General features: G+C 37.9%; 1 protein-coding gene across 3 annotated transcripts in view; it reads left to right on the top strand.

Moving 5' to 3' along the window:
• LOC128027178 (transcription factor COE1-A-like) overlaps positions 1 to 27647 on the top strand; it is a 114823-nt gene that overhangs the window by 71025 nt on the left and 16151 nt on the right. For all 3 annotated transcript variants that reach the window (XM_052614506.1, XM_052614504.1, XM_052614503.1), the window contains exons 7-11: positions 4702 to 4783; positions 6146 to 6287; positions 13576 to 13706; positions 14417 to 14543; positions 25880 to 25968. In XM_052614506.1, coding sequence (XP_052470466.1) covers positions 4702 to 4783; positions 6146 to 6287; positions 13576 to 13706; positions 14417 to 14543; positions 25880 to 25968 — 571 coding nt within the window. The remainder of the gene's footprint in view (positions 1 to 4701; positions 4784 to 6145; positions 6288 to 13575; positions 13707 to 14416; positions 14544 to 25879; positions 25969 to 27647) is intronic.

Here is a 27647-nt window from a genome sequence, read left to right as displayed (position 1 = left end):
GCTGTCGGATTGTTCTACTTGCATTATTATTATTTAATTCGAAGTATCTGGTCTTGAAGGAATTATGAGCATATTAGACGCTGTTCAGAATGGGGGCTAACCGATGCACATGCCTATTTTCAAAGCATGAGTAATATGTTTTTCTAAAGGGGGGCTAAGAGAGAGAGAGAGAGAATGACAAACAGAGGCTGAAACAGACAGCGAGTTACAGGGTCGCCTGGTTTTAACACTGCCCCTTAGAAGATTAGCCTATCACTCGTCAACATGGTGTCGCCTTACTCAATTAGCCACAACTCAAACTCTGTGTTTTAAACAACTGCAACATTCCTATCATGCCCACACAGTAGAGGTAATGGAGAGCTGCCTTGAGAGGACATCTGCCCCTGCTCCCATTAAGACAGCCCATGGTGCTGTCTCAACAAGGCATTCTGGGAGACGGGAATGAAGATAAGATGGCGTAAGGTGAGGAGAGAGCGGATGAAGAAAGATATCATGCCTTACCGAATGGCACTTTGAGTGTTGCTCCATGGCAAGGACTGGCATCGGCTGTGTCTCCCAGAAATGGACACATTTATATTCTCTTTCTCTCGATAGCCCCCTCTCAAACTCTTATGGTCTGCGTTAGCCTTCATAAAATATTCATGTTGGTTGTGCTCAGTGCCATAATTGCCATCTCAGCCTCTGAATAATTGATGGCTGGTGCCGTTGACTTGGTCTCATTTACTGAAAGTGTGGGTAATACCATACTCGCACATGCCACATGCTCTTATGCCATGCTGCAGCAGTTAGTGCTGACTCCAGATCAGCCACTTTCTCTGTGTGCTGCTATTATTCATCTGAAACCACCCTCACAGCTACAGTCAAATGCATTTAAATCAATAGCGCTAGTGACTAAGGCTACAAGTATCACTGCAAACACGGGGGAGAAGTGGGGGGTGCAATTTGATTTCATTTGATGTGCTTTTAGAAGCGACTCAAACTCAATGAGAGGCTGCAAAGACTTTTCCCTAACGCTCTTCCGTTTATTAAAGGGCATTTTTCTGTGAATGTTGCATTTTGTGTGGGTGTCTGATTGTAAAGAGTACTTCCCTGTGTGGATTTTTTGTATTTAATTTGACGACTAGCGAAATGGGCTTCGTTTTTGTGAATCATTCCTTGGCTGAGATTTGAAGACAATAACACAAGAGGCTTAATGGCTGAGTTTCCACGTAAGGCGAGTCTGCAGGAGAGTTAATTAATGGGCCAGAGCTGAGGGGACAGATGTGACCCTTAGACAGACTGAGGTCAAAGGTCAATTTGTTGAGTATTTCATTAAACCTGACTACACCTACCCCATCACCCCTCGATTGCTGCTTTGATTCATTGCTCTCTTTCTTTTTGCCCTGACTTTCACTCTTACCTCTCTTCACAGATTGATAACTGGGTATGCTTCAGTCACTCGTTAGTGCAAAGTGAACGTCATTGAGTATTTGACCATCTATGATCAGTCTGAAGGGCACTGCAAAATGCAATAGGAACAAAACACATCACAGAAAGTGTAAAAAAAGACGTTACTGTTTACCATCTGAATATCACAAAAAGTTTGATAAAAATAAACACAAAAAAGTTGAATTCTTCACAGCAGCCTGTATAAAGCATACAAGATGTGACCATCACAATTTCATCATCATAGCCATAGGTAAACAATTAAGAAGACATACATATTTTAACAAAATCACACAAATGTCACACCTACCTATACACCTATCATTCATCATATTTTTTGGTGTTTTGATTATGAAGCAATTATATTGATTTAAATAAATAAAAATATACAATTTAATATCTGATTCTAAATGGTAAATAATCATCACAACCATTTTCAACTTTTAAAAGAAATTGAGAAAGCAAATTACCATATCAGAGTGATTTCCAAAGGATCACGTGACACTGAAGACAGGAGTAATGGCTGCTCAAAATTCAGCTTCGCAATCACAGAAATAAACATATTTTAAAATATATTAAGACCAAAAACTGTTCAATTAAATCTTAAATATATTTTACAATATCACTGTTTTTACTGTATTTTCAATCAAATCATGCAGCCATGGTCAGGCCTCTTTCAAAAACACCGTCTTGGAAATGTTTAACTGTAGCATACATGTATATCTGTGTAACTCATTTGTCTTATGTGTTTGATGACGACATTGCAGCATTTCTGAATAGTGCATTTTCTCGAGTGAAGTGAACTTAAACAAATATAACCTGCTCAATTTGTAGGGTGCTATGAACACTGTGACCATGTGAAACAGAGCGCAGCTACTCTCTCATTCTTCCACGCCATCATCTGTACTCTTTCCATCTCAATTACAGTTTCATTAGCAGCCAGTTTGATGTGTCTAAAAGTACAATGTAAGAGTTATTAAGCAGGGCAGTACATATGACAGGTCAGTCTCTGTGCTCTGACTTAAACTCATCCTACTCATCAGACACTTGGAGTGTTGCCCTCTTCCTCATGCTGACTCTGGTAATAGCCCTCTCTAATTGAAGTGCTCTTAGCCGTGCCATTTGCAACGTACTGTCCAATCTCTTCTAAAAGCATAAGGTCCCTGTCCGAAGTGCCCTATGGAGGGGACAGTGCGCACTTTATTAAACATTACACGTGTGATTACATGTCCTCTCCCTGTTTGGCAGGCATCGGAGTACTCTCACTATTGCTAATGGAGCTATGGGGTCAACAAAGTCAAACTATATTCACATTACACGTGGATGAGGGCTGTAAAAACTTTGAGTGAGAGTTAGGGTTAGACCAGAAGGACAAATTCATAGAGCCAAGGGAAAGAAAGACAAAGGATGTCTTCCTAAAGTGAGGGCACCAAGGGTTTTGCAGGGGATTTAGGAGGACTATGAGAGCGTGATGTCAGCGATCGGGTTAAGCCCAGACTTATCTCCACATAAAGCAAGAAAGAGAGTAAGAGAAGGAAAGCGAGAGCGTGGAAGAATAAGGGACAGGTCAAGAGCGCTCAGACAGGGTCAGTGACAGGAGGGAATCAGTGGGGAAGAAAGCAGCGGCTTAGAGCTCTTAAATGATATTATAGACGAGGCCTGTAGCACTAATCTGTTTATCCAAACAACACAGTGGATAACACACACAAACATGTTTTTATCAATGTACACACACACTGAGCTTCAAAATGAAAGATGATATCATACATATACATATGTGTGTGTGTGTGTGTGTGTGTGTGTGTGTGTGTGTGTGTGTGTGTGTGTGTGTGTGTGTGTGTGTGTGTGTGTGTGTGTGTGTGTGTGTGTTACATATATTTATATATGTCACATACAGTGCCCATACTGTTTGCATTTTCCATCTGACATGCTACGAGGCACAAAGGCACGAGAAGGGGATAAATGGATTGACGCACATAGATGTGAAATGGTGTAGATGTTAGAGGGGCGACACAAACAGTAGATTAAAGAGCAAAGGATGAGGCCTGGACCGCTTATCCTAGAGGAATCACAGGCAGCACACGCAAACTATGCATCTCACATTCCTCCTGCTCTAACAAGCCAGCCGCACACACACATATACACGTTGGTTTTCCTATCATGGTGGTGTGGGCTTTTCATTGACTTCTATTGTTTTTATAATAAGCTATTACAGACTAGCCTTAAACCTTTACCCCTAAAAGAACTAAACTTTTTGAATAATAATAATAGATGCAATATTCATGAATCACTTTCAAGACAGCCCTGTGTGTCTATGTCTACATCTTAAAATGCTAAAAGTTTTTTGTTATGGCTAGACTGCATCATTGCTGAATAAAAGTATTAATTTTAACAGTAGTGTATATACAACCAATAGTAGTCTATGGTCTGTGCCCTTTTGACATGTCAGTAAAAGTATGCTGAATGTTAGATGATTAGATTCATAGACATAAACTCCTTTAAGATTCCAACAGCTTCAACCCAAACTGTGATCGCCAGGCTAAAAAGTGTTAATGCATCCGTGTGAGTAGTGACAGACAGCAGATATAAAAGTGGATAGATGCTGCAGACAGATACCAGTGCAGTGAACCGGAAAACTATGAATGAAGAAAAAAGAGAGAAACCCTGCTGTGCTAATTAATATTGCAGATTTCAGACCACAGAGAGGGAGGGAGAACTCATTTAAAATGCATAAATAATAAACACTTACAAATTATTTGACACACTTTATTAATTTGATCAATCAATTGCACGGTAATATTCACAATATTGGATGTTCTCCTGGGAAGATGAGTACAGTGATTAGGTGCAGATTTCATACATCTCTGAGTAATAGTTGATAAAGATTTTTATCTACTTTGGTTTCTTTATGAGGAAATCTCTATGTATTTATGACTTATGTGAGTCTAGGTGCTCTTTGCGTGACCTCGACAACACACTTCTATCACTCTTGATCTTTCTCCTGCTTTCTTATCCTTTACTCAGCTGACAAACTTCTTTCTGGAATCTAAACAGATGGTCAGTTATTCATTTCTAAGACCAGTGTGTTTCTCACTGTGTGCGTGTGAATAAACGTGTAGCTGTGACCTTATGAATGCACAGAATAGGTAGGTTCAGTAGGTTAAAGACATATATTAAATCTAATGTGGTCAATGTCAGTACCATACAACACTACACACCAAAGCATTGAACAAAAAAGCTTTACCTCATAAATCCTATTACTCTGTGTTTTTTCAGGTTTTTCCTGAAATTCTTCCTCAAATGCAACCAGAACTGCCTAAAGAATGCAGGGAACCCACGAGACATGCGACGATTTCAGGTAGGACCACCTTCAGTCAGTTCACACTTCATAACTAAAGTGGTAAAAGTGCAATTTGAACCATGTGTAAGTGGATAAGATGCTTTTGCATTGCTTGCTGCATGAAATGGTAAAATGTCCATTAATAACACTAAAATCGTTATTATGTTAATAATGCTCGACAAATGAGTAGTTAATGAACATTTAAATAATTGGAATTGACATAAAATGTAATACATTTTAGGGATATCAATCGAAAACCATAAATGAAGCCTTTTTTAATTTAATTAATGAATTGACTTTAAATACAGTAAATAATTTTTATCAGTATCAAAAATGTTTTTTTAGTTTTTTTATTGGGTTGAAGCCGTCTAAAATTAGTAGTTAGTGTAGAGGCTCTTGCTTTGACTGACTTCAGCACATCTGCGGCCGCAGGACATCACTAGTTTCTCACACTGCGCTGGTGTGATATTGGTCCACTCTTCTTCCAGTCTTTTCCATAGTTCAGTAACTGTAGTGGGTTCCCCAGCCATATTTTTGAGAGTTTTTCAGTTGGGTTTAGAACAGGACTTAATTTTTTCAATGTTTTCAGCTTTAAAGAACTGCTTTACCCATTTTGCAACGTGACAGGGACACTTTCTTGCATGAAAATTAAAGGTTGATTGGGATATGCTTGCAGGGAAAGTATCGCATGTTGCTGAAGGAGGTTCTGGTAAACATTTGCATTCACTCTGCCATGTAGCTCTATAAGTGGTTCAACCCCTGCTGCACAAAACATCCCTCAAACCATGACACTTCCTCATCTACCTTTCACTGACTTCTTTATGCCCTATGGGTTCAGTCTTTCCCCACTTTGACACAGAACATAATGTTTCTCATCTGACCCAAATAAATTCAACTTGCTCTCATCACTAAAGTGAACTTTGGACCAGTTCTTCTCTCTCACAAGGTATGAATGGTTGATACAGATGTAGAGTAGAGGGAGAAAAAGAAAGCTTTGAGTGAATGAAGTGGTTGCCCAGAACAGGGATAAGCGCTGTTTGCCAAGTCTCATCAAGCCTCTTCCTCTCTTGAGATTGAGAGACCTCTCAAAGCCTGAGAGCCATTTAAATCAAGAGGCTCCTCAGTTGCTGTGGGACACCTCTAGTGTATGTCTTCAGCTCTGTGAGAGCTGTTAGCTGCTGTCATTGTTCCAGGCTCTCTGGTGAAATGTGCCTGTTCGTCAATTTATCAGTCAGCAGTTACCGTACTTACAAGCATACTGTGTGTATTTGCTGCTCCAACACTTCGGCTGTTTGTTTGAGCTACGTATTAATTTGTATACAAGAACAGAGTATGTCTTTGTGGGTCAAGTGAAGTAGAGTCATCATTTGTCTCTTGCAGGTGGTGGTGTCTACGACGGTCAACGTGGACGGACATGTCCTGGCTGTGTCTGATAACATGTTTGTACACAATAACTCTAAACATGGACGCAGAGCTCGCAGGCTGGACCCGTCTGAAGGCACTCCGTCATACCTAGAACACGGTGAGTGTATATAAAGAACACACGTTTGTCATATCAGTATACACAAATTTTTCATATTAAATTGTTTCATAGTAACAGAACGATTGAGACAAATGGGAGAAACAGACAGCAGGAATAAAAGACAAACATGTTACTACCACAATGTAATGTAATGTGACAGTTTCCTTCATTTTACTTTCTCCCACAAGCAACTTTTTGCACACAGCTAACTAATAGCAGCAACATCTAAAGCACCATTCAGCTAAACTAAGCCACTTTGTCACACTCAGTGTAGTTTCATGGTTTTGCTGCATGAGCACAGATGGTTGCCCATCATGGCTAGCACTGTAGTTTTCCCTAATGTCAACTTAAAAACTTACAGACACAGCTTTAAGCTGAAGTGTGCCATTTCTACCCAAACACTGTCATCAAATGGTATTGCAAAATTGTGATTTCAGGTTTCCTCCGCCATCTTTGATTGACTTGATAGTCTTGTATGATGTTTTGGGAAATCAACCTACTGTTGACTTGCTTGTAGTTGTTTCAGCATATAAAGGGGATATGAAAAGCATTTAAATAATGAAAATAAATAAATACATCAATACACTCACATGCAACTGGTCATGGTCAAAAACAGAAAGCTGTTTGATTTCAGTGACTTCTGTATTAGCTGTGCTTCATACATCACTACAGTATTGACAATGGATCTTTTTACCACAATGTGTTTTTTTTTTTTCCACTATAACTCATGAATTTGAATGTTAAACCTTCATCCAGCCCAGAGTTTTAACCACTACAGTACAGTATATCACACTACCCTTCCAAATTACTTTCAGCTAGTTTGCGTGCTTTATTATTTAATGATCCAGGGTGCAGTCGAGCACAGATGAACATTTTTTATTTTCCACTGGCTGAAAGACAACTGTGACCGTTCGGTCAACACACAATGACTCTGAGTTAGCACCTATGTTTGCCGCTGTCATGTTTTGAAGTCCCGCACAAGTCATGCTGATGCCAGATATTACAGGTGGTTTGAGCTAGCCAGACTTCCATCTGACTGACAAACAGCATACCAACAGTAGCAGTGCAACAAAACACCAACAATCCAGGGCTAAGAAAAGAGCAATGAACGCAGCATTCCCCAAGTGGCCTGTTCTCTTTAGGTTTGAACATGTGTCTTACGGGCCCTCTAAGGCTTAAGCACAGCGCATTTATTTTCTGAACGACATCTGGCATTATCTGCTGTCCTCCTCTAGTGTTGCAGGATACAGTGCGATCCTCCTAAATCTGTCTAATAACATGTGGACTAGATTAGAGCACTGATTTGATCCTCCGCCGCAATCAAATCCAATCATTTTCTCATTTATGTTTGGGATGATTCTTTTTTCAGTTGGACTGTTAACCTCTATTTATGATGAGAAACTGAGGATTTGAATGATAATGCTGATGATGATTAAGTTCTCTCTATTCTCCTGGGAATGTCTTCAGTCTTTATATGCAGTTTCCACTGCACTGAGAAGATTAAACAAGTCAGTTTTTCTAAAGCCTGGACATATTTGGACAATTGTGGGGATTTTTCTTCTTTCTTTTTCTTTTTCTTTTTCCAAAGGAAAGTATAGGATAATTCCTGAGAAAGACAGGCTTATATTGTAATTCCTAGTTATGTCTAATATAAAACCCTGACATGCACATATAGATATATTTTTCCTGGAGGGTAAAACAGAAACAGTGTCAGAGCTCCAAAATTCAATAATTCTTGTAATAACTAAATTCCACTTGAAATTTAAACACCTGTCATTCACTGCAATCTACACATTCCTGTCACTTGTGTATGATCTTATTAAAGGAATAGTTCACCCAAAATGAAAATTTGCTCACCCTCAGGCCATCCAATATGTATGTGAGTTTGTTTCTTCATTGGATTTAGCATTACACCACTTGTTCACAGATGGATCCACTGCAGTTGATGGGTGCCGTCAAAATGAGAGTTCAAACAGCTGATAAAAACATTACAAAGCAATCCACATGACTCCAGTGCATTGATTAATGTCTTGTGAAGTGATAAGGTGTGGAAAGCGTGTCTGTAAAAAAAAAAGAAAAAAAAGAAAAGATGTTTAATTCTAACCAAAATACAAGTCTTCTGTCCATAATATTGCTTTCTGCAGTGAAAAAAGTAATTTAGTCTAAAAACAGGAGAGAAATATGCACAGATCAAGCACAGTTTACAAGCAAAAACAGGTTAAATCAAATATATCTGTAGGGGATAAATTTTTTTACTGATGAAAGCGGTATTATGGATTATGTCCATACCCCTCATGGACATATGAGTATTTTGGCCTGAAGAAGTTTAAAGTTAAACCATAACAATGGATTTATTAATTAATAGATATTTATTTATTTTATATTTATATTATTATTACAAACATGCAGCTTTTCACTTCACAAGAAGCTAATTGATAGACAGGAGTCATGTTGATTTCTTGTAGATTATCGTGATGTGATCAAATGTCTGAATTTTCATTATGAAAGGCACCTACTCACTGCAAAGGATACATAAGTGAAAAAATTATGCAATGCGAAAATTCTCCAAATATGTTCCAAAACAAACTCATAAACATCTTTGATGGCCTGACGGTAGGTACATTTGCATCAAATTTTAATTTTGAGGTGAACTATTCCTTTAAGTACTTTCAGCTAATTTGATAATGCCAATAATACTGTAATTTTAGCTCTATATAACACATTTACCATATTAATTCCACATAAATATTGCTTTCTCTTAACCAACAGCATGCTTCCCTTCACTCACCCCTGCTTAGCCACTCTTGTCCATTATTGTGTCAGTTTTAAACCATTTCCTCTCCCCTCCAGCTAATAAGCCTGTTCTGTCAGATATGGCGTGCATGTGTGTTGATTGCTCTAGGCTGCGGAGACAAGGGTAAAGTGAGGACACCGATACATGAGGTCATGACAAATTCACTGTGGAGGAAAGAGGTGTCTGCAGGGCTCGAGAATGTTAGTTTGTAGAAGAGAAAGCTATTGTGCTTGTATCTGTGATGTGTGTATGTGTGAACACAGTGTAAGGGAACAGATGGTGGCAGAGGAGGCACCAAAGTTTAATCCTATCAGATGGATTCACATTCCACCATCTGCTTAATCCAAGCACAATGTCAGCACCCAGCAAAAGAGTCGTCTTAGGCCAAGATTACAATCACAGATTGCTCCACCGTTCCTCTTCATCTCTCCTGGTTTATCACGCCGCCAAATTGCATTATGCCCAGCAGTCACCCACAACACAGCTCCTACAAAAAAAAAAAAAAAAAAAAAAGACAAGCTGGGGAAGTCCTCATGGCTGCAAAGTGGATTACTTCACTTCTGAAAATTACAACATGCCTAGTACACATAATATACGTGATGTTTTGGTTTGTATAAGGAGATTTGGTTCGTATATTTGGGGTTATTGAAATGCTTTAAAAATCATGTTCCTTAATCTAAAATATGTTATCCCCTACTTAATATTCAGTATACATTCAACAGCATAAAGGGCACTGTATATACACTCAAAAAAATGACTCTTTGGCTGAACATGATTCTTTCATGGACAGTGGTTCTACATGTTTGTACCATGTTATTTGGACATAAATCAAGTTATAAGGACATGTCTACTTTTAGTTGAGTTTACTCAGTTTGTTTTAGTTCATCCTACATGAAATATCTGAGTAGAAATAATATGTTTACATCATGTAGAACCACTGTCCATGCAAGTTTAGCCAAAGTGTTATAAACATTAGCAAGTAAGATATAACTTTTCTTTACACATGATGTTAGTAGTTTGCAGTTTAAGGATGTTATTATGTGTACATCATGCACTAGAACTCTCCTTAAAGCATTTTTTTTTAAAATAAGTATTTTAGACTTTCATTTAACCAGGTCCTCAACCCAACCACAAGCTCCACACTTCACCACAATGGTAACTCGCACAAAATACACCAATATAAAGTCTTTTAAAATGCCCACATAATAGAGCATTAGGCATGAAAAAGTCTCCTTATTATCACATTTTATTAAAGACTGCAAAAAATAACACTTTATTTCAACATTTTCTCTCCCCATATCCAGTCCTGTGCAAAGCATGATGGGAAGAGTAAAAAGTTTGAGGTACTTGATTGAAACATGTTCTTTCAAAATGAAAACTTTTTGTTAAACCAACGAGTGACAGTTTTAAGTCAGTTTAACATGACACAATCATGTTGAAATGAAAAATAACCATTACAAAATAATGGCATTTATTCAACATGAATTGTTCAGGTAAAGTGAACAAAACTGAAAATTCATTTTTTTGAGTGTATGAATCCTGGGAGACAAAGGTCTTTCTCAGATGCATCACTATACAGGGCTGCAAGTTTTGAATATTATTACTTAGCATTTAACATGGATAAAAAAGTCTTGAGCTCACCCCAAAAGTGACTACACACTTGTAAAACAGACTTTCTGTTGTATCTGAATAATATAAATATATCAATTTTAATGAGTGTTATGAATAAAATGTATGAGTGATAACTAAGAAAAATAAATAAATAAATAATCACGTATACATATATGATCAAATAAATGCGCCTTTGGTGAGGATAAGAGACTTTCAAAAACATTTTTTTTCCTTTTTTTTTTTTTTTGTAGCTTGCAGTGTTGCTAACTGCTTTTTCAAAAAGTTAGCATGATTGTACTTTGAATTATATTTCACATTTCTTGTATGTTCACAAACTTCAGATTACCTTCCCCAACACTGTTCCCTGGATTATTTTTCTCTGGTGAGAAGAAGTGTTCCCAAGTCTCAGTCTCCCCTGCCATTATCTATGCTAGCTGTTCCCAGGGCATCACCGGTGGCTGACACACACCAGTTTGAGCTGTGCGAGTGAGGCCTACAGCCTCGTTTCATCTCAGTGCAGGTTCTATCAGCAGCACTTAGCGCTTCCTACACACAGGCCATCTGCCTCCACCACACGTCTGCCTCAGTTAGTTGCACCATCAAACGAGCGTTGAGTGTAGACCCCCACCTTCGCCTAGGGGTCCTGCCTTCAGTCAGAACTGTGTGTAATGCTTGTTAAAGGATGTGAGTTCAGTCCCCCCACCAGAGTCACAGAAGACAACAGAGCTGCCCGTGACAGACTCTCCCATCCACTGCCTCAGAGGGTTCTTACTCTCTCTATCTCATGTCTTTTCCTTCTGCTTAAATCCAGCAGCAAATCGGAACAGCAGTAATTAGTCGGTTAAAGTGCCTTCAGTGAGACACCAAGCTTTAGAATCTGGTGCCAAAGTTCAACACGCTGAAATGAAATTTAAACTCATTAAGGTGTTGAATTTTTATGGCTGGCTGCTGTTTTCTCAGAGTGTCCCAGGGCGCCTGGCCTTTTGATCGACGGCTGTAAGGACTCTGGATTTCTCTGTTCCTGGCAAACTCTAGCGCTCATGACATTTGCACGAGTGTCATAAAACAAGCGCTCGCACCTGGCCCCCTCTCTCCTCACACACACATGGGGTCAGTGTAATATTTAATAAAGGTGTGTGTATAATCAAGCGGAATTAGAATTTGTGTTCTCCTTCCACCCCCAGAGGGGAAGGAAGGAGGGGTTGGAGGGAGGAGTGCTGTTAAAGTACACTCATCACTGACTAATCTTTTCCAGTCTGACCCTCAGATTTCATTAATTATGTCCATGACTAAAACAGAGGCGGAGGGGAATTATGCCTTTCATAAGCAGAGCACCAGGGGGGCTTTCACATTGTGTCTTATTGCCCTGTTTTGCCTGTTCTCGGTTTGGTCAACCGAGTGTAAGTGTCTGTGGACAAGAATGCATACGTTGTATAAGCTGTACTGTTCTGCTTGGAGTGAGGAGCCAGGTTTTGTGTTGATAAAAATTGACATAACGTCTCAAAAAGATGCAAAGAGATAATAAATATTCAATTTGTGTAATATTGTTGTAGAAACTATGTAAAAATGACAAAACATTAAACAAATAACTGACAGATGATCGAAATGCATCATACTAATGCATCCACCCTACAATATGGAAGCTGTGCAAGCATAATTTGCTGATAAGTTGATTATTTGCATGCTGTGGCTGATAAATTGATATTAAAATATAATACTGTTTTGACTAAATAATTTACAAATTATTTGAATTTAGGTATTGCAACGTTATATTGTACAATTTTGAGACATGCTGAAGACTATATATGACAATGTAATTATTACATATTGTAATATAAATTATTTAACTTGTTTTAACTATAGGTATATATATATATATATATATATATATATATATATATATATATATGTGTGTGTATATATATATATGTGTGTGTATATATATATATATATATGTGTGTGTATATATATATATATATATGTGTGTGTATATATATGTATCTATCTATATCAAATCGATTAATAATCCAAAATAAAAGATTGTGTTTACATGTTGTGTTTACATTACTTATATCAATGTATCATATAATGTAAACCTATATGTTGTATGTTCATTATATAAATATATATATAACCCAATTAACCAATGGTATAGAGAGAAGAGAGTAAAGCGAGACTTCATAGTCGAACTGTAACAGTGCAGATTTAAACTATGAAGTGGATTTGGAGTGGGGTTTATCTCACCAGTGAGGGGTATAAGAGTGAAGCTGTAGCAGAGTCAGTGTAACGTTCCCAACTTTCCCAACACAGCTTGAAATGATCATGGTGAGGTTGCAGGTGATTTCCGGGCAACCACAGCAGTGAATCATGCTACTATACAGGGTAGATTGAGATAAATGATCGCTGAGCGGGCGTCATCTCTCATGCTCGTGCCACTGTCAGGGAGCATATGGGGACGGTGCAGAAGAATGGCCACAGTCTAATCATATGTGACGACTCTAATGAGTCAGTCACTTGTCATTAAGCGGTGCCTAAAGCTTTCTAATAGAGTGCGGTTCATAAATCTATTTGCCGTAATCAGGAAGAAATCAGCTGCACAGGTTTAGATTTATTTCCTAAGTATTTAGCATGAAATTATGTCACAGGTAATGCACACGAGTGATGATTTGCTGGTTGCTTCCAGATGTTTATTCTGATGCTTCTTGACATTATTTATGTATAAACTCTTTACAGGTGTCTCGATGTGTACAGGCAAATACATAAAGTCATAATTAATGTAATGTATATTGCGTATGCCTTTTCAAGGTAAACTATATGTTTATTGTACCACTTATTGGCCACTAGCTTACACATTTTTTTCCACTTTCTCTTTCTTTAAAACAGCTACTCCTTGCATTAAGGCCATTAGTCCCAGTGAAGGCTGGACGACAGGGGGTGCCACAGTCATCATCATTGGTGATAACTTCTTTGACGGCCTACAGGTCATTTTTGGCACCATGCTGGTATGGAGTGAGGTCAGTTACCTTTCTAAGCAAACTTTTGCCCCCCAAAAATAAAAAATCCATGCCATGCTTTAGCGAAAAAACAGAACTGGGTCTCACAACTATGGTTAAACTGAATTTGAATATAAAGAAAAAGGAATTCATGCACCTTTTTAACGGCAATAGTTAAGCAACTTATTTAGCAAACATGCCTGAAATGGAAAAATCACAAATCTGAGAAGACACGTGCCAGTTTGAATGGGTATAATGCTTCTGTTCTCATTTTTGGCCAGCCAGTCTGTCTTTTTTTCTGTCTGTCCATCTGTTTTGGTCTTATACTCACTCAGGTTCTGTGTTGCTCATGTTAGGAAGAGCTAGATGAAAGAGGTAATTCTATAAAAAGTCTCTCATTAGCAATGCCATATTTATCTAAGAGGTGAAAAGAGCAGTGTCTGGCATATGAAAGCCCAAGCTAAGTGAGCAATGAAAGGGACAGTTTAAAGCCATGTAAAGTAGAACCAGTGCTGCTGGCTTTGAATATGACAGAGCATTTGTGGGGAAACTGAGCAATCACAGCTGCAAAAATTGTACAACTGGACATGAAAGGTTGAACACGTTGCATTGTGTTATTTTAATATTTTGTTGTCTTATTTCAACCTACATAATCTACCAGTTTTATTTTGACAGCAAAAAAATAAGAGCCAAAAGAACAACAGCAGCATACTTTTCATTTTCTCTTTCAGCTCATTACCCCTCACGCCATTCGAGTGCAGACTCCTCCCAGACACATACCCGGGGTTGTGGAGGTCACTCTGTCCTACAAATCAAAGCAGTTCTGCAAAGGTACACCAGGCAGATTTATCTACACAGGTAAGAATAACATCAAGCACCTTTAGCTGTACTCAGCCAGTTGTACAGCCATCATGTCTTATTCCTTTTCAACTGTTCTTGATTTCTCGTCAGTCTGGGTTGAGTAAGTCATCCTGTGTTTCTTGTAGCAAGAAACCTACGCTATAGAGGAATCCTACCTATTTCCTGAGCACACAGCTTATTACGAACGGCTGTGCCTCGAACTCCAGGAAGATCATGCAGCCTGCACAGATAAGGGAAATGTAGGACTTATCTTTCAGAGGAAAAAGAGGTCACCTGTGATATCTGCTGGCTTCAAAATGAGTTTACTGTACACTCTACATATTGGGAGTTCAGCCAACGAGAAGTAATTAACTTCAGACTTCCAGAAGTAAGGGAACCGCATGATGGAAGTATTTGATGGAATCTAATGGTAAAACAACGTAAAATCAGTGGAGGAAGAGGTGAAGAGTTTGTACGCTGATCATGCAGCTTTTTTAGTTTAAATTTAGAGTTTGCAGTCAAAGTACAAGCACAGCTATTCTGAAGAGCGTTAAAACGCTGAAGGGAGCAATGTTAAAGGCCTGTCTCATCAATAGGTTTAAGCAGTGCACAGCTGTGGGTATTGTTGGCTCAGTAGGTGTCTATGTATATGCCTGTGCATTCGTGGGTGTGAATGAGTGCTCACGTTGGGTTTATGGTGCTGGACTTGGCTTCATTTCATAGTCTATTCAGCGAGCACATGGGCAGGAATGGAGGGAGGGATTCAGATGTTCGCACACAACCATACAAACACACATACAGCCACACACCCTCCAAAACAGAGGGCAGATGGTCACCCCGTTTTATGGCTGCACTTCTAGATGTGCCCCTTTTGCTGAAGCTTCAAGCTTAATAACCATCAAGAATGCTTTTGATTAAATATGCCGTTTTTCATGCACACAGCACTCAAATTCAGTTAGAAACTCAATGCTGTTAATGACAAAAGACCAAATGCAGGGCTGTTGGTCTCCACACACGTTAAAATGGCCAGTGCAGATCTGACGCCCAGCCCTCAGGTTGGCCCCACCATGCAATTCTCCTCAACTTGAAGCATTTTGGCCATTTCTCTTCCCCTTGTTCCCCTTTCCCAGCTACAGCAGTGGGACATCAGCCTGTGTGTGTGTCTTTCTCTCATGGCTCCAGTTGGCACCTGTGTCTTGCCCAGTTGCCAGTGGGTACTAATCATAGAGTATTGGCAAAGCTATGTGGCAGCTGGCAGTGGAATTACACATGGGGCATCTGGCACCTCTAATCAACTTCTGTCAGGCAGAGGAGATGGAGACCTAATTAAATCATTGGTGTACTGATGCTGCCTCGCTCAAACACCACACAGCCATGTGGAAAGGCTGAGACGTACCTGGAGAGCATCCCTCACAGCCATTGTGGAGAGAAAAAAAAAAACTTATCTAGGTTAGCTTTTTCTTTTACTTTGGATGCATGGTTCTCACAAGTACAGTATGTACAGCCCATGTGCATGATTTTTGATTATTGTTGTCATGAGTAAATTATGACACTGATTATATTTGACACGGTTCCATCTGTAGTGATAGAGTTGTTTTTTTTTGCTTTGACTTCACTCTGATTATGAACCAAGCAGCCACCCAGTAAATGGATCCCTGATAGGCCTCTCATTTCAGAAGTCTCAGAACCTCTAGGATTCTTGGCACACACTTGTGTGAACTGTACCTCTGCTCTGACTGGCCAATGGTCTGAATTTAAAAGGATAGTTAACCAAAAAAACAAACATTCTTTCATCATTTACTCACCATTATATAATTCCATACACGTATGACTGACTTCTATGAAAAACGGAAAGAGAAAATTCTAAGAAATGTGATGGGAGTTGTTTTTCATGCAGCTACAACAAATAGGGACTAAGCTGAAAGAATCTAAAGCAGTATAAAGTGTGTGTGTGAGAATTTTTAGGATGACAAAGTCAGTATCGGAGAGCAATTGACTGACCGACTGAGCAATAGCATTTCTCAGTGTTGTGTGGTACAGTAGCCTTCATTGCCCATCTCACCAGACAATTTTTTGCATTGCTAGAATGCTATAGTTGAGCTTCAAAGAGGAAGACCCAGTCAAAGTGATATCACCCACAGTTACTGAGCCTCTGCAATTAAACATCCAGAAGCTCTCTGCAATTATATTTATCATCAGAAACAATTAAACACTCACCGCCTGGGACATTACCCATCCTGCATGGAACTCCGCAGATAAGAGGGATGAATCATTCCTCCCTACTTTCTCTCTCTCACCCTCCCTTTCCAATTCATCTGCAACAAATGCATTTCCTTGTTTGGTCGTGTATTACTTCTCACCAGATTGCCATATTTGCATCATTCGTCAAAGGGGTTTTCCATCTGTTTTTTTTTTTTAGGGAAAGAGGCAGAGTTATAATGGTATCTGCTAGTGAGCGTATATGAAGCCCCTTGTGCAGCCCATAGATTGGAGGTGTTGATGAATCACTTGAAATGTTCAGCAGGCAATTCATTGCTGCTCAGTATGCAGGCCAGTGGGCTGAACAGCACCCATCATGCCCGATATTAAAAGACTCTGCTCCATCACATTAGAGGGAGCTTTACGCCTGCCCAATGATTAAGTCTAAGGGAGGCATTTGTCACTTTAGTTGAGGAAAAGCCAGACTTCACATCATACATGCATTCACCCTCTCTTTTAATTCAAATGCACGTATGTTGGGGTCCAAAAGTCTGAGACCACAAGGGAAAATCTTTCTATTTGATATAAAATGATATCAGCTTACAACATGAGTGAAGAGTTAAATGAATTTGGGTTTCAAAATGTTTTAATATTTAGTTTGCATGTCCTTTTGCCTTTATGCACTTGAGCTTTTAGGACTTTTTTGTTTGTGTAAAACCTAATATTCATGTTATCCAAAGCATGATTTCAAGAATGATCCAAAAAGTAACTTGTGCTACGAACACAAACACAAAATCTGATTAATGGCCTAGAATTATTTCTTAAATATTTCATATTCGTGATAACTATCCCAAGGCTGCATCTCTTTGATGAAAATATAGATAAAACATTAAAACTGTGATTTATTATTCAAATGTAAAATATCAGATTTATATTTTGTAATATTTTTTAAATTGTTTTTATTTCTGTGAAGGCAAAGCTGAATTTTGAGGAGACACTTAGAATGTATATATATATATATATATATATATATATATATATATATATATATATATATATATATATATATATATATATATATATATATATATTTATACACACACATTCTAAATGTCTTCACTGTCACGTTTGATCAATTCAGCCTGATCTCACAATCAAAACGTACATATTTAGACGTAAATTATTTACAGTGTCATTTACGTATTATCTGGACGTAATTACAGGTTCGATGCGTATCGAAATTTACGTAAAAACAACCTCAAATACGTACAGATAGAACGTGTTCTCTGAACAGTCAGTCATCCATAAAAATTTGCTCATGAAGCTGCTTTTCAATGCATATCTGATTAATTTGTTTAATATGTATGTATATTTTCCCTTTTTATATATTTTTTTTTGATAAATGTAAAATCCCTATACCCCACCCGAACCTAAACCTACCCATTTTATACAGAATGTTAAAAGAATAAAACATAATAAAACACAATTTTTGTAAAAATATAACATTAAAACGATATTTTGAGCAACTAACGTTAATCCTACACCCCTAAACCTACCCATAACCATTTCTTAAAACTACATAACGTTACTGTTATAAATAAACAAATAACAGACAAACAAATGTAACGTTAATCATTTATTTTTTGCAAAAATATCAAAAGTGGTACCAAAAGTAGTTCAAATGATAATGAGTTCCAGTCGCAGTCCTCTAGGGAGGTAATACTTTTTATAGGGTACAGAGCAGAATTTAATTTATTAATCCGTGAAATTATGTATCTGTCTTCTCTCTGTGAAGGTGCACTGGCGCAGTATTCAAATGTCATAAACTGAAACACGACATGTCGCAATCTGTGACAAATTGGATGAGGACCAATGAGCGTTCGATATCAGTGCCGTAAACCATGTCGTAACGTGGCGCACTGGCGCAATTTTCAAATTCGAACCATAACGAGCGCGAGCTTTAACTGTGACGGACGCTGTTGCTGAGAATGAAGAGGAAGATCGATTGATAAAGGGCTGAATTTGGATATGTTCCTTGCAAACATCTGGATTCTAAAGATATGCAGTACAGCAAACAAATAAAATGGATGTGATTTGTAATTGTATGCTGTGCTTTTGTGTATCTATAATTTGCAGCATGCACAGAAATGTTATTTCCTATTAAGTAGACGAGTAAACTGCTTTCAATAAATTGAATAAAAACATGTATTGATATGACAATTAAATACAACAGATTTAAATCATTAAAGCCACGATTTTAATATTAATACATGGGAATTCATTTACATTCACACTTTACGTTAGAATATTTATGTTTTTTAGCTGCTAACATGTAAGTATTTGTACGTTTTACTGCTATAAATACGTCTAAATTGTACGTTTCTATGTGCATGAAAACGTAAGTAAACGTATGGTAGAACCACATTTAACGTAAAAATACACACGTATTCTCATGAGGTCACGTTGCCCTGCTGAATAACTCTAAATAAATAAATCTTACTGACCCCAAAAACTTTGAATGTTAATGTATATAATAATTTCTACATGGTCTCAGATTTTTGGACCCAACTGTAAATGTACAGCCTTTATGTATTCATAGTCACCAACTTATTTTTTCCAAGCTCTAGATTTAACGGAGGCTTTCTTCTTGAGTGGCTTGAGTGATCGTTCGATTTTGATAATGAGTCTCTTTAATTCTATTGACAAATGGGGTCACACTAGGTGATCAATGATAACCATTCCAATTAAATTGCTAAACCTCTGCATGGTAGAGATTATAGCCATAAAGATATAGAGCAATTGGTTTGCTCAACAGCGGGGCGCATTCAGTGGGTCACATCACACAGAAGTCCCTTTCTTTTAGGAGCTTCTGCTCACGATCAAGAACAACAAGTCATCCATTTTACGGCCACAGGTTCCAAGATTTTATCTCCCCCCGTGTCTTAAAGTGATGCCTTATTTAGCTTGTCGGATTTTCCAAATAAACGCAATCACTGGGTTTATGGAAAAATGGATAAAAATGAGATTGTAAGGTATTGATCCTGGTGTGGGGAGGGCTGAGGAAAAACAGGCCTCATCTATATAGGGAGAGAAATGAAGCAATAATTCAGGCAGGCATCGAACACCCTGCCACTGAGCCTATCGATTCCTATCCGCAGCATATGAGATCACACCTGAATGAAAGAGAGCTCTGGGGAAAACAGAGAGAGAGAGAGAGAGAGAGAGAGAGAGAGAGTAAAACGGAGTCTGCCATTCCCTAACATGTACAGAACATTACCATCCTGACATTAACAGCTCTGTACAAAGCCCACAAGTGCCTGTTAAAAGGTTCTGCTAAAGACCAATTACCCAGCATGCTTTTCTGCTCCATCAGTCAGGGATACTGTTCTAGCCCTGCAGGTCTATGTGTGGTCAGCTGATTCAATTTCTGGTCTCAAAAACAGGAAAGCCACAAATACTGTGTTCTCGCCAGTCTAAAAACTGCCGCCCACATTCTGCCCTCTGGCTTCTGTGCGAGATATTAAGTGTGGGATTTTTTGGTGGTGTAAGGTATTTTAAAACATACTGTTTTGACTGGCTCCATCTGCTTTTGACAGCACTCAGTATTGTCTTTTAGTAGGGGCTAGATCCCCTACTCTCCTCACCCCCGCGGGCCTGTAGTTATTATTGTGAAATATGAAGCGATCCGGCTGTGCCTTCATGAAATTTCAATGAGCATTGATCTGTGTGATTGCGAGGAATCCTTCAAGCAGTGGTTGTTGTTCATTTATTTATTTATTGCTGATATGTTTTACCCGTTTTGATCCCATCTTCTGGAGAAAAATCCGTTGATTGTTAATCTATTTGTAGCTTTCCTTTTTTTGTGGAAAATCAGTTCCGTTGCTTAATAGGTGTTTTTTTTTTTTTTTTTTTTTTTTTTACGAAGCAAGACGTTCAAATTGTGCCTCAAGGAGCTCCGTTTAGATCTGTAACAGCCATATGTTTGCTTATATAGATTATATTCATTAAACGTAGCGAGGTGGCGTATTATATTGGCAGATATTCAGCTCTTTTCAAAAATGCATTTGTAGATTTTATTTCTGCTCATGACATCACATGTAACCTTTTCATTCTCCTTTGTTTATGAAATTGGAGATCTGTTATGAATCAGTAATGACATGAAACTGACTCTATCATATATGCTGGGTGACTGGCTGGTGTTATTTCTGTCATAAAACCGTTCCGTGAGCCCAGAAAGAAATGGAAACCACAGCTTGAGAGTTTCTGGAACTGTAAAAGTAAACAAGTGCTTGGACAGTTGAAAGGTGTTTCTCTATAAATATACAGGTCTGTGCATGGGTTGGTAAACAACCTTACACACCAAGTAAGACATAGAGGCTCTGGAAATGAAAAAGCTCTTGGGATTTTACTTCCCTGTTTGGTGTAAGTCTGTCTCTGAAAATACACAGTTTTGTTCAAACTTTTTGACAAAGTTCACTCCATGACCCAGCACAGGAGGTGTTTTTTCTTCTCTGTTTGTTCTCAAGGGTTTGGGGTTTCCTTTAGCTGTAACGTAATATACTGTCACCAGTCAATGTCAATTTAATTTGTGACATACCAGAATCGCATGGACACATGTCCACAAAATGTTTGTATCATTGTTTTCAGTGGGCGACCAGTGGCTTCATAAAATTAGTAGCACTAGTTACTGCTAACTGTTCAGTACACAGTCTCTATCTCAGCAAGTGTATATTATCGAGTCGGCTGGTGAGAGGATTGTACAGTATGTGAAAATCAATAGCAATGAAGGAGAGTAAACATGTGCAGATGACTGTAAGTGTGGCAGAGTGCAGTTTAGCCTGAGATCTGGCCCATCCATCTCTGTATGAGCACATTAACTCAACACCCTCCACAGAGGTGCTTTGCATCACGGCCTGTGCCTCATTATGCTAGCACATGGGTCCTGTTGAAAGAGACATACTATAAATGTTCCCTGTCTAGACCCTCACAAAAGTTCTGCTCCAGCAGCCACTTCATTATTCACTGCTAAATGAGTTTAGTGGTGATTTCCTCAAAACCAGCTTTTATTGCATGTGTTTTCTTAAAAACAAATAAAGTATAATGAGTTTGAAGCTCTGCTAATAAATGTCTTTGGTCTTGGTCTAGTTCTCAGAATTGCTCATGCATCATCAGTGCTTGTTATTATTTGAATTAAAAAATGTTTTCATAGTCTCTCATTTACATGCAATATTTTGTCTTCCGCTGAAACAACATTTCTGATGATGTGATTGTTTAGTCAGTGAAAAATAATATAAACTAATTATCATTTTTCAAAATCCATTTAAATCCTGTTGGATTACAATCAAGTCATGATTATTTATACATTATTTCAGGCTGAATATTCCTTTATTTATTCTTTATTATTATTAATATTATTATTTTCATTAAAAAAAAAAGTTTTTTGAAAGAAATTTATATTTTTACTTAGCAAGAATGCAGTAAATTGATCAAAAGTGAGAGTAAAAACATTTATAATGTACTTGTACTTTTATATATATATATATAAAAGCTTTATATATAAAAACTTGAACACGAACAAGAGGGTTCCCTATTCTTTTTTATTCTATCAACTTGTTTTCGTTTTATTAATGCTATTAATATATATATATATATATATATATATATATATATATATATATATATATATATATAATTTCTTTTTTTTCTTCTTTTTTTTCTTGCTATCTGTAGTGGACTAGGCTAACCAAGACTTGTCACAGCACTTACCTATTATTGCCCTTTTGTTGGTTTTGTTTGCTTCTGTTGTCCTCATTTGTAAGTCACCTTGGATAAAAGTGTCTGCTAAATGAGTAAATGTAAATGTGATAATGTTACAAAAGATATCTACATATTAAAATAGAAAATGTATTTAAAATTGTAGAAAAAAAAATCACAAGATAATTGCATTTTTTTTTTTTATCTTTCCAAAACTTAAAAAAATATATATACTGTATCTTACCAACCCCAGACCTTTGGATGGTAATGTACCTCTGTTACTATTTTATTTCACCTTGAAATATGTCACATTACAGTAGTTAAACGTGTTTCGAATATTGCACAATTTCATCTTCAAGCCACAGAAGCTGGTGGCTGTCCAGACCTTACAACTACAGCCTTTTTTAACATTGTTCATTCAACCCACACTCTCGTACTCTTCCATTCACTCTCTCTCCTACCTCCATGTCTGACCTGCTGTAATACTGCACAACATAATCTTTCATTCAGCCTCCATCTATTCCTTTGCCATTACAATGTCCTGGAGTCTGCTTCCCCCAACCCCCACTCATGCTCCACTCAGGCCTCTTCTGTGCTCTGCACCAGTCCACACTTCCATATCACTGTCTCCAAACCACCAACAGACCTGATTACAGGAAGCCTATTTAGATATGATGTATTGTCAGCCGCGGGGTGGCTTTGAATCATTCTGTCACGTACGACTGTTTTTGTTGTTCTTTCCTTCGCCGATAGCTGTGGTCTGTTCTCCATCATGCTCCAGGATTGTTTTAACAGTTTTTTTTTCTCATCATGCTCTTTAAGTAAAGAGCCAGTCAATCACAGTGCGGTGTGAGCAACTGTGCATCCAGGCAGTCATAGTGGCTGAGAGAGTCGAGGTTAATGCCGCCTTTCAATCAGCGCGTCGCTGAGCCCTGCTGTATCTCGTCGCATGAAGTCTGCTGTTATTAGCCAATGCAAACTGCTTTTAAACGAAGTTACAGCTTATTGTAAAAGTAAACATGACATTTTACAGAGTTGGTAGGGATGCAGGTTGGCTTTTTACCAATAACGTCTTTCTTTTCAGTGCATGTTTCAGGCTTCATGTCAAAACCAGATACTGGACCAGCATTTGCTTGTCCTCTTAAAGCTGTAGATCCCACCTGCCTTTGGATGTTGTATTGAGAGGCATTGCTGTACAGTCAGAGCTGCCCCTGTTTCCCAGTGGAGGAAGCCATGCTAGGCACAGCTTGTGTTCTGGGCTCCAGGGGTCTGGTTCTGTCTGGGCCCTTGGCCATCTGAATCCACTCCACTGCACTCAGAGGCTGCCCAAAGTCTGTCCTCTCAGCTGTGGAGCTGATTGGAGCTGGGTGAACTCCCTCAGGAAACGTCCAGGCTGCGGCCTACAGGGCAAACAGAAGGGAGGCCGGAAGAGAGAAAGACTGTGACACTTTTTTTAACCCCCATCTTCAGCAGGACAATTAACTGAGGGCCAGAGGACTCCAGTCCTAAATTGCTATTTTTTGATGCTCTTTCTCTGTTCTGTTCGAGATTTGATGCTTCAGGCAAAAGAAAGGTGGTCAGAGTATTGAGAGAGAATAAGAGAGTGCATGTGAAGAGTGAATAACTGTTACTTATGTCAAATACCCAAAACATTTCATTACAGCATCAGATCTTTGCCTCTTCACTATATTAGGCTGCAAGGCAACAAAATGTGATTTTATTTTATTTTTTAAAGTGGGGTGATTATTTTCTATATACATTGTATAGCTTTAAAATGTATTTATTTAAACCATTTATTTTAAAATAGAGTAGCACACTTTTCAAAGACAACCATTTCACAGAAGGACATTTGTTAGGTTTTAAATGATAAAAACAATGGATATACAGTTTAGAATGAATATAAAAAGTATTTGGACACTTTTCAAACGTTAGTGGACCATAGTTAATGCGATGAACTACACTTATGGTTATTCTGACCTGTGTGAACCTCTGTCAGCACATCTACTAAAAATCACCTTGAAAAATGATGGAAGAGAAAGAACACTTGTGAGAAAAGGTTTAGATTTATTTGATGCTACTGTACTTGGATTGATTGTTTGTTATCTAATGCATTGGAATGCATACATTTTTAAGCATAGCTTAAATGTCTAAATACATTTGGGACCACCACTGCATGCTGCATATCAAATATTGAATATCTCTGCTGACATGTATATCTCTTATTCTCTCTCAGTGAAGCACAAAAGGGGCTCTGTGTGAATGTGCCCCTGAGGGCTAGAGTTTAGCACCACAACAGATAAACACAAACAAGCTCCTAAGGCCAGTGCTGGAGAAAGACCCATTGTCTCAGTGTGAAAGTCCCGCTCAATCCAGGGGAGGTTAAAAAAACACTGGACCAAGCACTATGTGGTCCACCCGTGCAGGATGTTTGGCCCCATCACACAGATCGGGTTCCTTTTTCGATAATATCTTATTGCTCTGTCCTCAGCGAGCATTCGAGAAGCTGTCTATGGGCCTCTGAGTGGGAGGTGCCACTCTACAGAAATGAAAACTTTAATTGAATTATTTGCTCATAACGCTGGTCTATAGATTTGTTTTGCAGATTGCGAAAACAATAGGGAGTTAAAATCAGAATTATGAAAATAGCAATGGGAGTGCATTTTTGGAGGATTTAAAGCAGAAACATGACAGACAGACACATTTTTTTTAAAAATTTAAAATAAAAATTAAATGTATAGACTAAAATCATGTTATTTAATCTTGTAGCTGTATCACTGAAATGGTGAGTATATTAACATTTACTGCATTTACTTACATTGAAAGTTCCGTTTCCCATATTTTTGCTTTTTTTTCTTAGTAAAAGGAATGAGAAGTGGAAATAACTTTTTCTGGTAATCAACATTATGCTGTGAATACTGTCTGCTGAGGTGAACTTGTACTGAACCCGCAATATTTTGCCTGAGACACAAACAAGTTTTTTTGTACAGTTTTTTTTTTTCTTAAACTGTAGCATTTGCAATGCAGCTGAACCTGTTACAAGTCTCATTGTTCATGACCAGTTTTTGAAGCTTTCCATGAAGGTTGTGCCTTTGCACAGACTGCAAAAATAGACAGGATACATTCAAACAAACTGCTCAAGTGTTGTTTTATTCATAAAGTGGTGCCTTGTGGTTGCAAACTGCTAAAGCATAGCGGGAATTGATATAGATATTTTGGCAGTTAGTTATGGAAACATAATATTTGATTCTTTAGTTATGGTTTGGTTTTTCACTTGTGTGTTTTTGGAACCATATTGAGGTGTGAAGCAAATTATGTTTTTCTATATAAAAAAAAAAATTGTAATGGTAAGAGGGTGTTGATTTTCCCTGCATTAACATGGTTGAATCCTCTCTTTCCTGTAGCACTGAACGAACCCACAATTGACTACGGTTTCCAGCGGCTACAGAAGGTGATCCCTAGACACCCAGGCGACCCTGAGCGTTTACCAAAGGTCAGTTAAGCATGTCAACTATTCTCTTTTCTGTTCTAAGTCAACATGAAGTCAATATTGACTTAATTTACTATCCTTTATACACGTTTCTAGTCTTTTCGTTTGTGTGTTATTCCAAAGATTATCCAACTTTTTTCCCACTGACATCAATTAGGGTCAAACAGGCTACTGGATAACGTTAAGCAGTAACCAAATAACTGTTTAGACTTAGCTTTAGCAAACTCACATTCAGTTTGGCTCCAATCTGGTACAGTACATAAAAGAATAAGAAATCCTAAATAATAAGTCCTGTCCAGATATTTTCTCAATCACATCGTAAGTAAAATGGGTTTGACGTTAACTGTTGACTTTATTTGTTGCGGTCCACTTTTATTTTCAAAGAGTTATTACTAGCATAAACTCACTGATCCAGACTTCCGATAGCCATGGTGTAGTTATTTGAACTATTCATTACAGACTCCTTCAGTTCAGAGATGTTGTACAGTATATTCATTCTCATGCAGTTGTGTTCAGTATTCTTTTTGTAAAAGGAGCCCAGTTGTGGACCCAGCTGGGTGTTTATCTCTCTCCATGCACGCTTCTTAAGGAGAGCCAGGCCATGTAAATGGATCCTTTGGGAGGGATACATAAATATCACTTTATCTTGTTGTGCGTGTCCTATACCCCAGAGCCCCTTTCCAGCAGCTCCACTTAATAGTGTAAAAAAAATATATAAGGGAGTAATTATGGCTGGCTGGGCCTGCACACACCCAGGACTGACCTTGTGCTGTTAGCAACCTTCTGTATCAAAGCTGGGCCATCAGTATTCATGGCCCATGAGCCACCTCCCTATCCATTACACCTTTAACACATCAAATTAGACCATGGGGTCAACGAATGTGGTGTCAAACCAAAACCAGTATAGAGGAATCAGGTAAATGTAGAGTTGGTTGCCAAATACTTACAGTGGGCTGCTATATGCTCATATGACCTCCACCGTACAGCACTATTATTTTAGGATCATTTCGCTACTATTATAGTTTGTATGTATGTATATATTTTAAGCAGTTATTTTTGTGCATCATTGTAAACTAAAAAATATTGTCTTGGCAACTAGATGATTTATAGTTTACGTTTTAGATAACTATAATAACCCTGGTACACAGTTTTTTCTTCTTCTTTTCATTGAGGCACACTGTTTACTAATTTAGTAAAGTGCTTCACAGGAAGTGATATCACAGCTGTGCCTTTGTGATGTCAGAGTTAACATTTTCTAGGCACTCTGGAAATAAATGGGTCATGGGCTACAGCACAGATTCATAGGCTCATTTTCTAATATTCATTTAAAATATACACTACCAGTCAAACGTGAGGACACTCCTCATTATTTATTATTATTATTATTATTATTATTATTATTATTATTATCCACATAATAATGAATTCATCAAAACTATGAAAACTTTTCATTCACTATCCACTTGGGGGATTTATTTATTTTTATTTTTTCAAAAACAAACTGAGAATTATTCTTTTAAATTATTCAAACTGAGGCACAATTCATATTGGACTACAACAACAATAACTAAAGAATAAAAAAAAATTTAATAAAATATTTTTTTATAAAAAATATATATATATCAATTTGGTCAAGTATGTCCAAACTTTCGACTGATAGTGTGTAGTGAGTTTATTTGTGA

Source organism: Carassius gibelio, chromosome A14 (assembly GCF_023724105.1).
Source record: "Carassius gibelio isolate Cgi1373 ecotype wild population from Czech Republic chromosome A14, carGib1.2-hapl.c, whole genome shotgun sequence".
Classification (NCBI taxonomy): Eukaryota; Metazoa; Chordata; class Actinopteri; order Cypriniformes; family Cyprinidae; genus Carassius; species Carassius gibelio.
The sequence above is the reverse complement of the archived record's forward strand: the minus strand, read 5'-3'. Positions and strand labels throughout refer to the sequence as shown.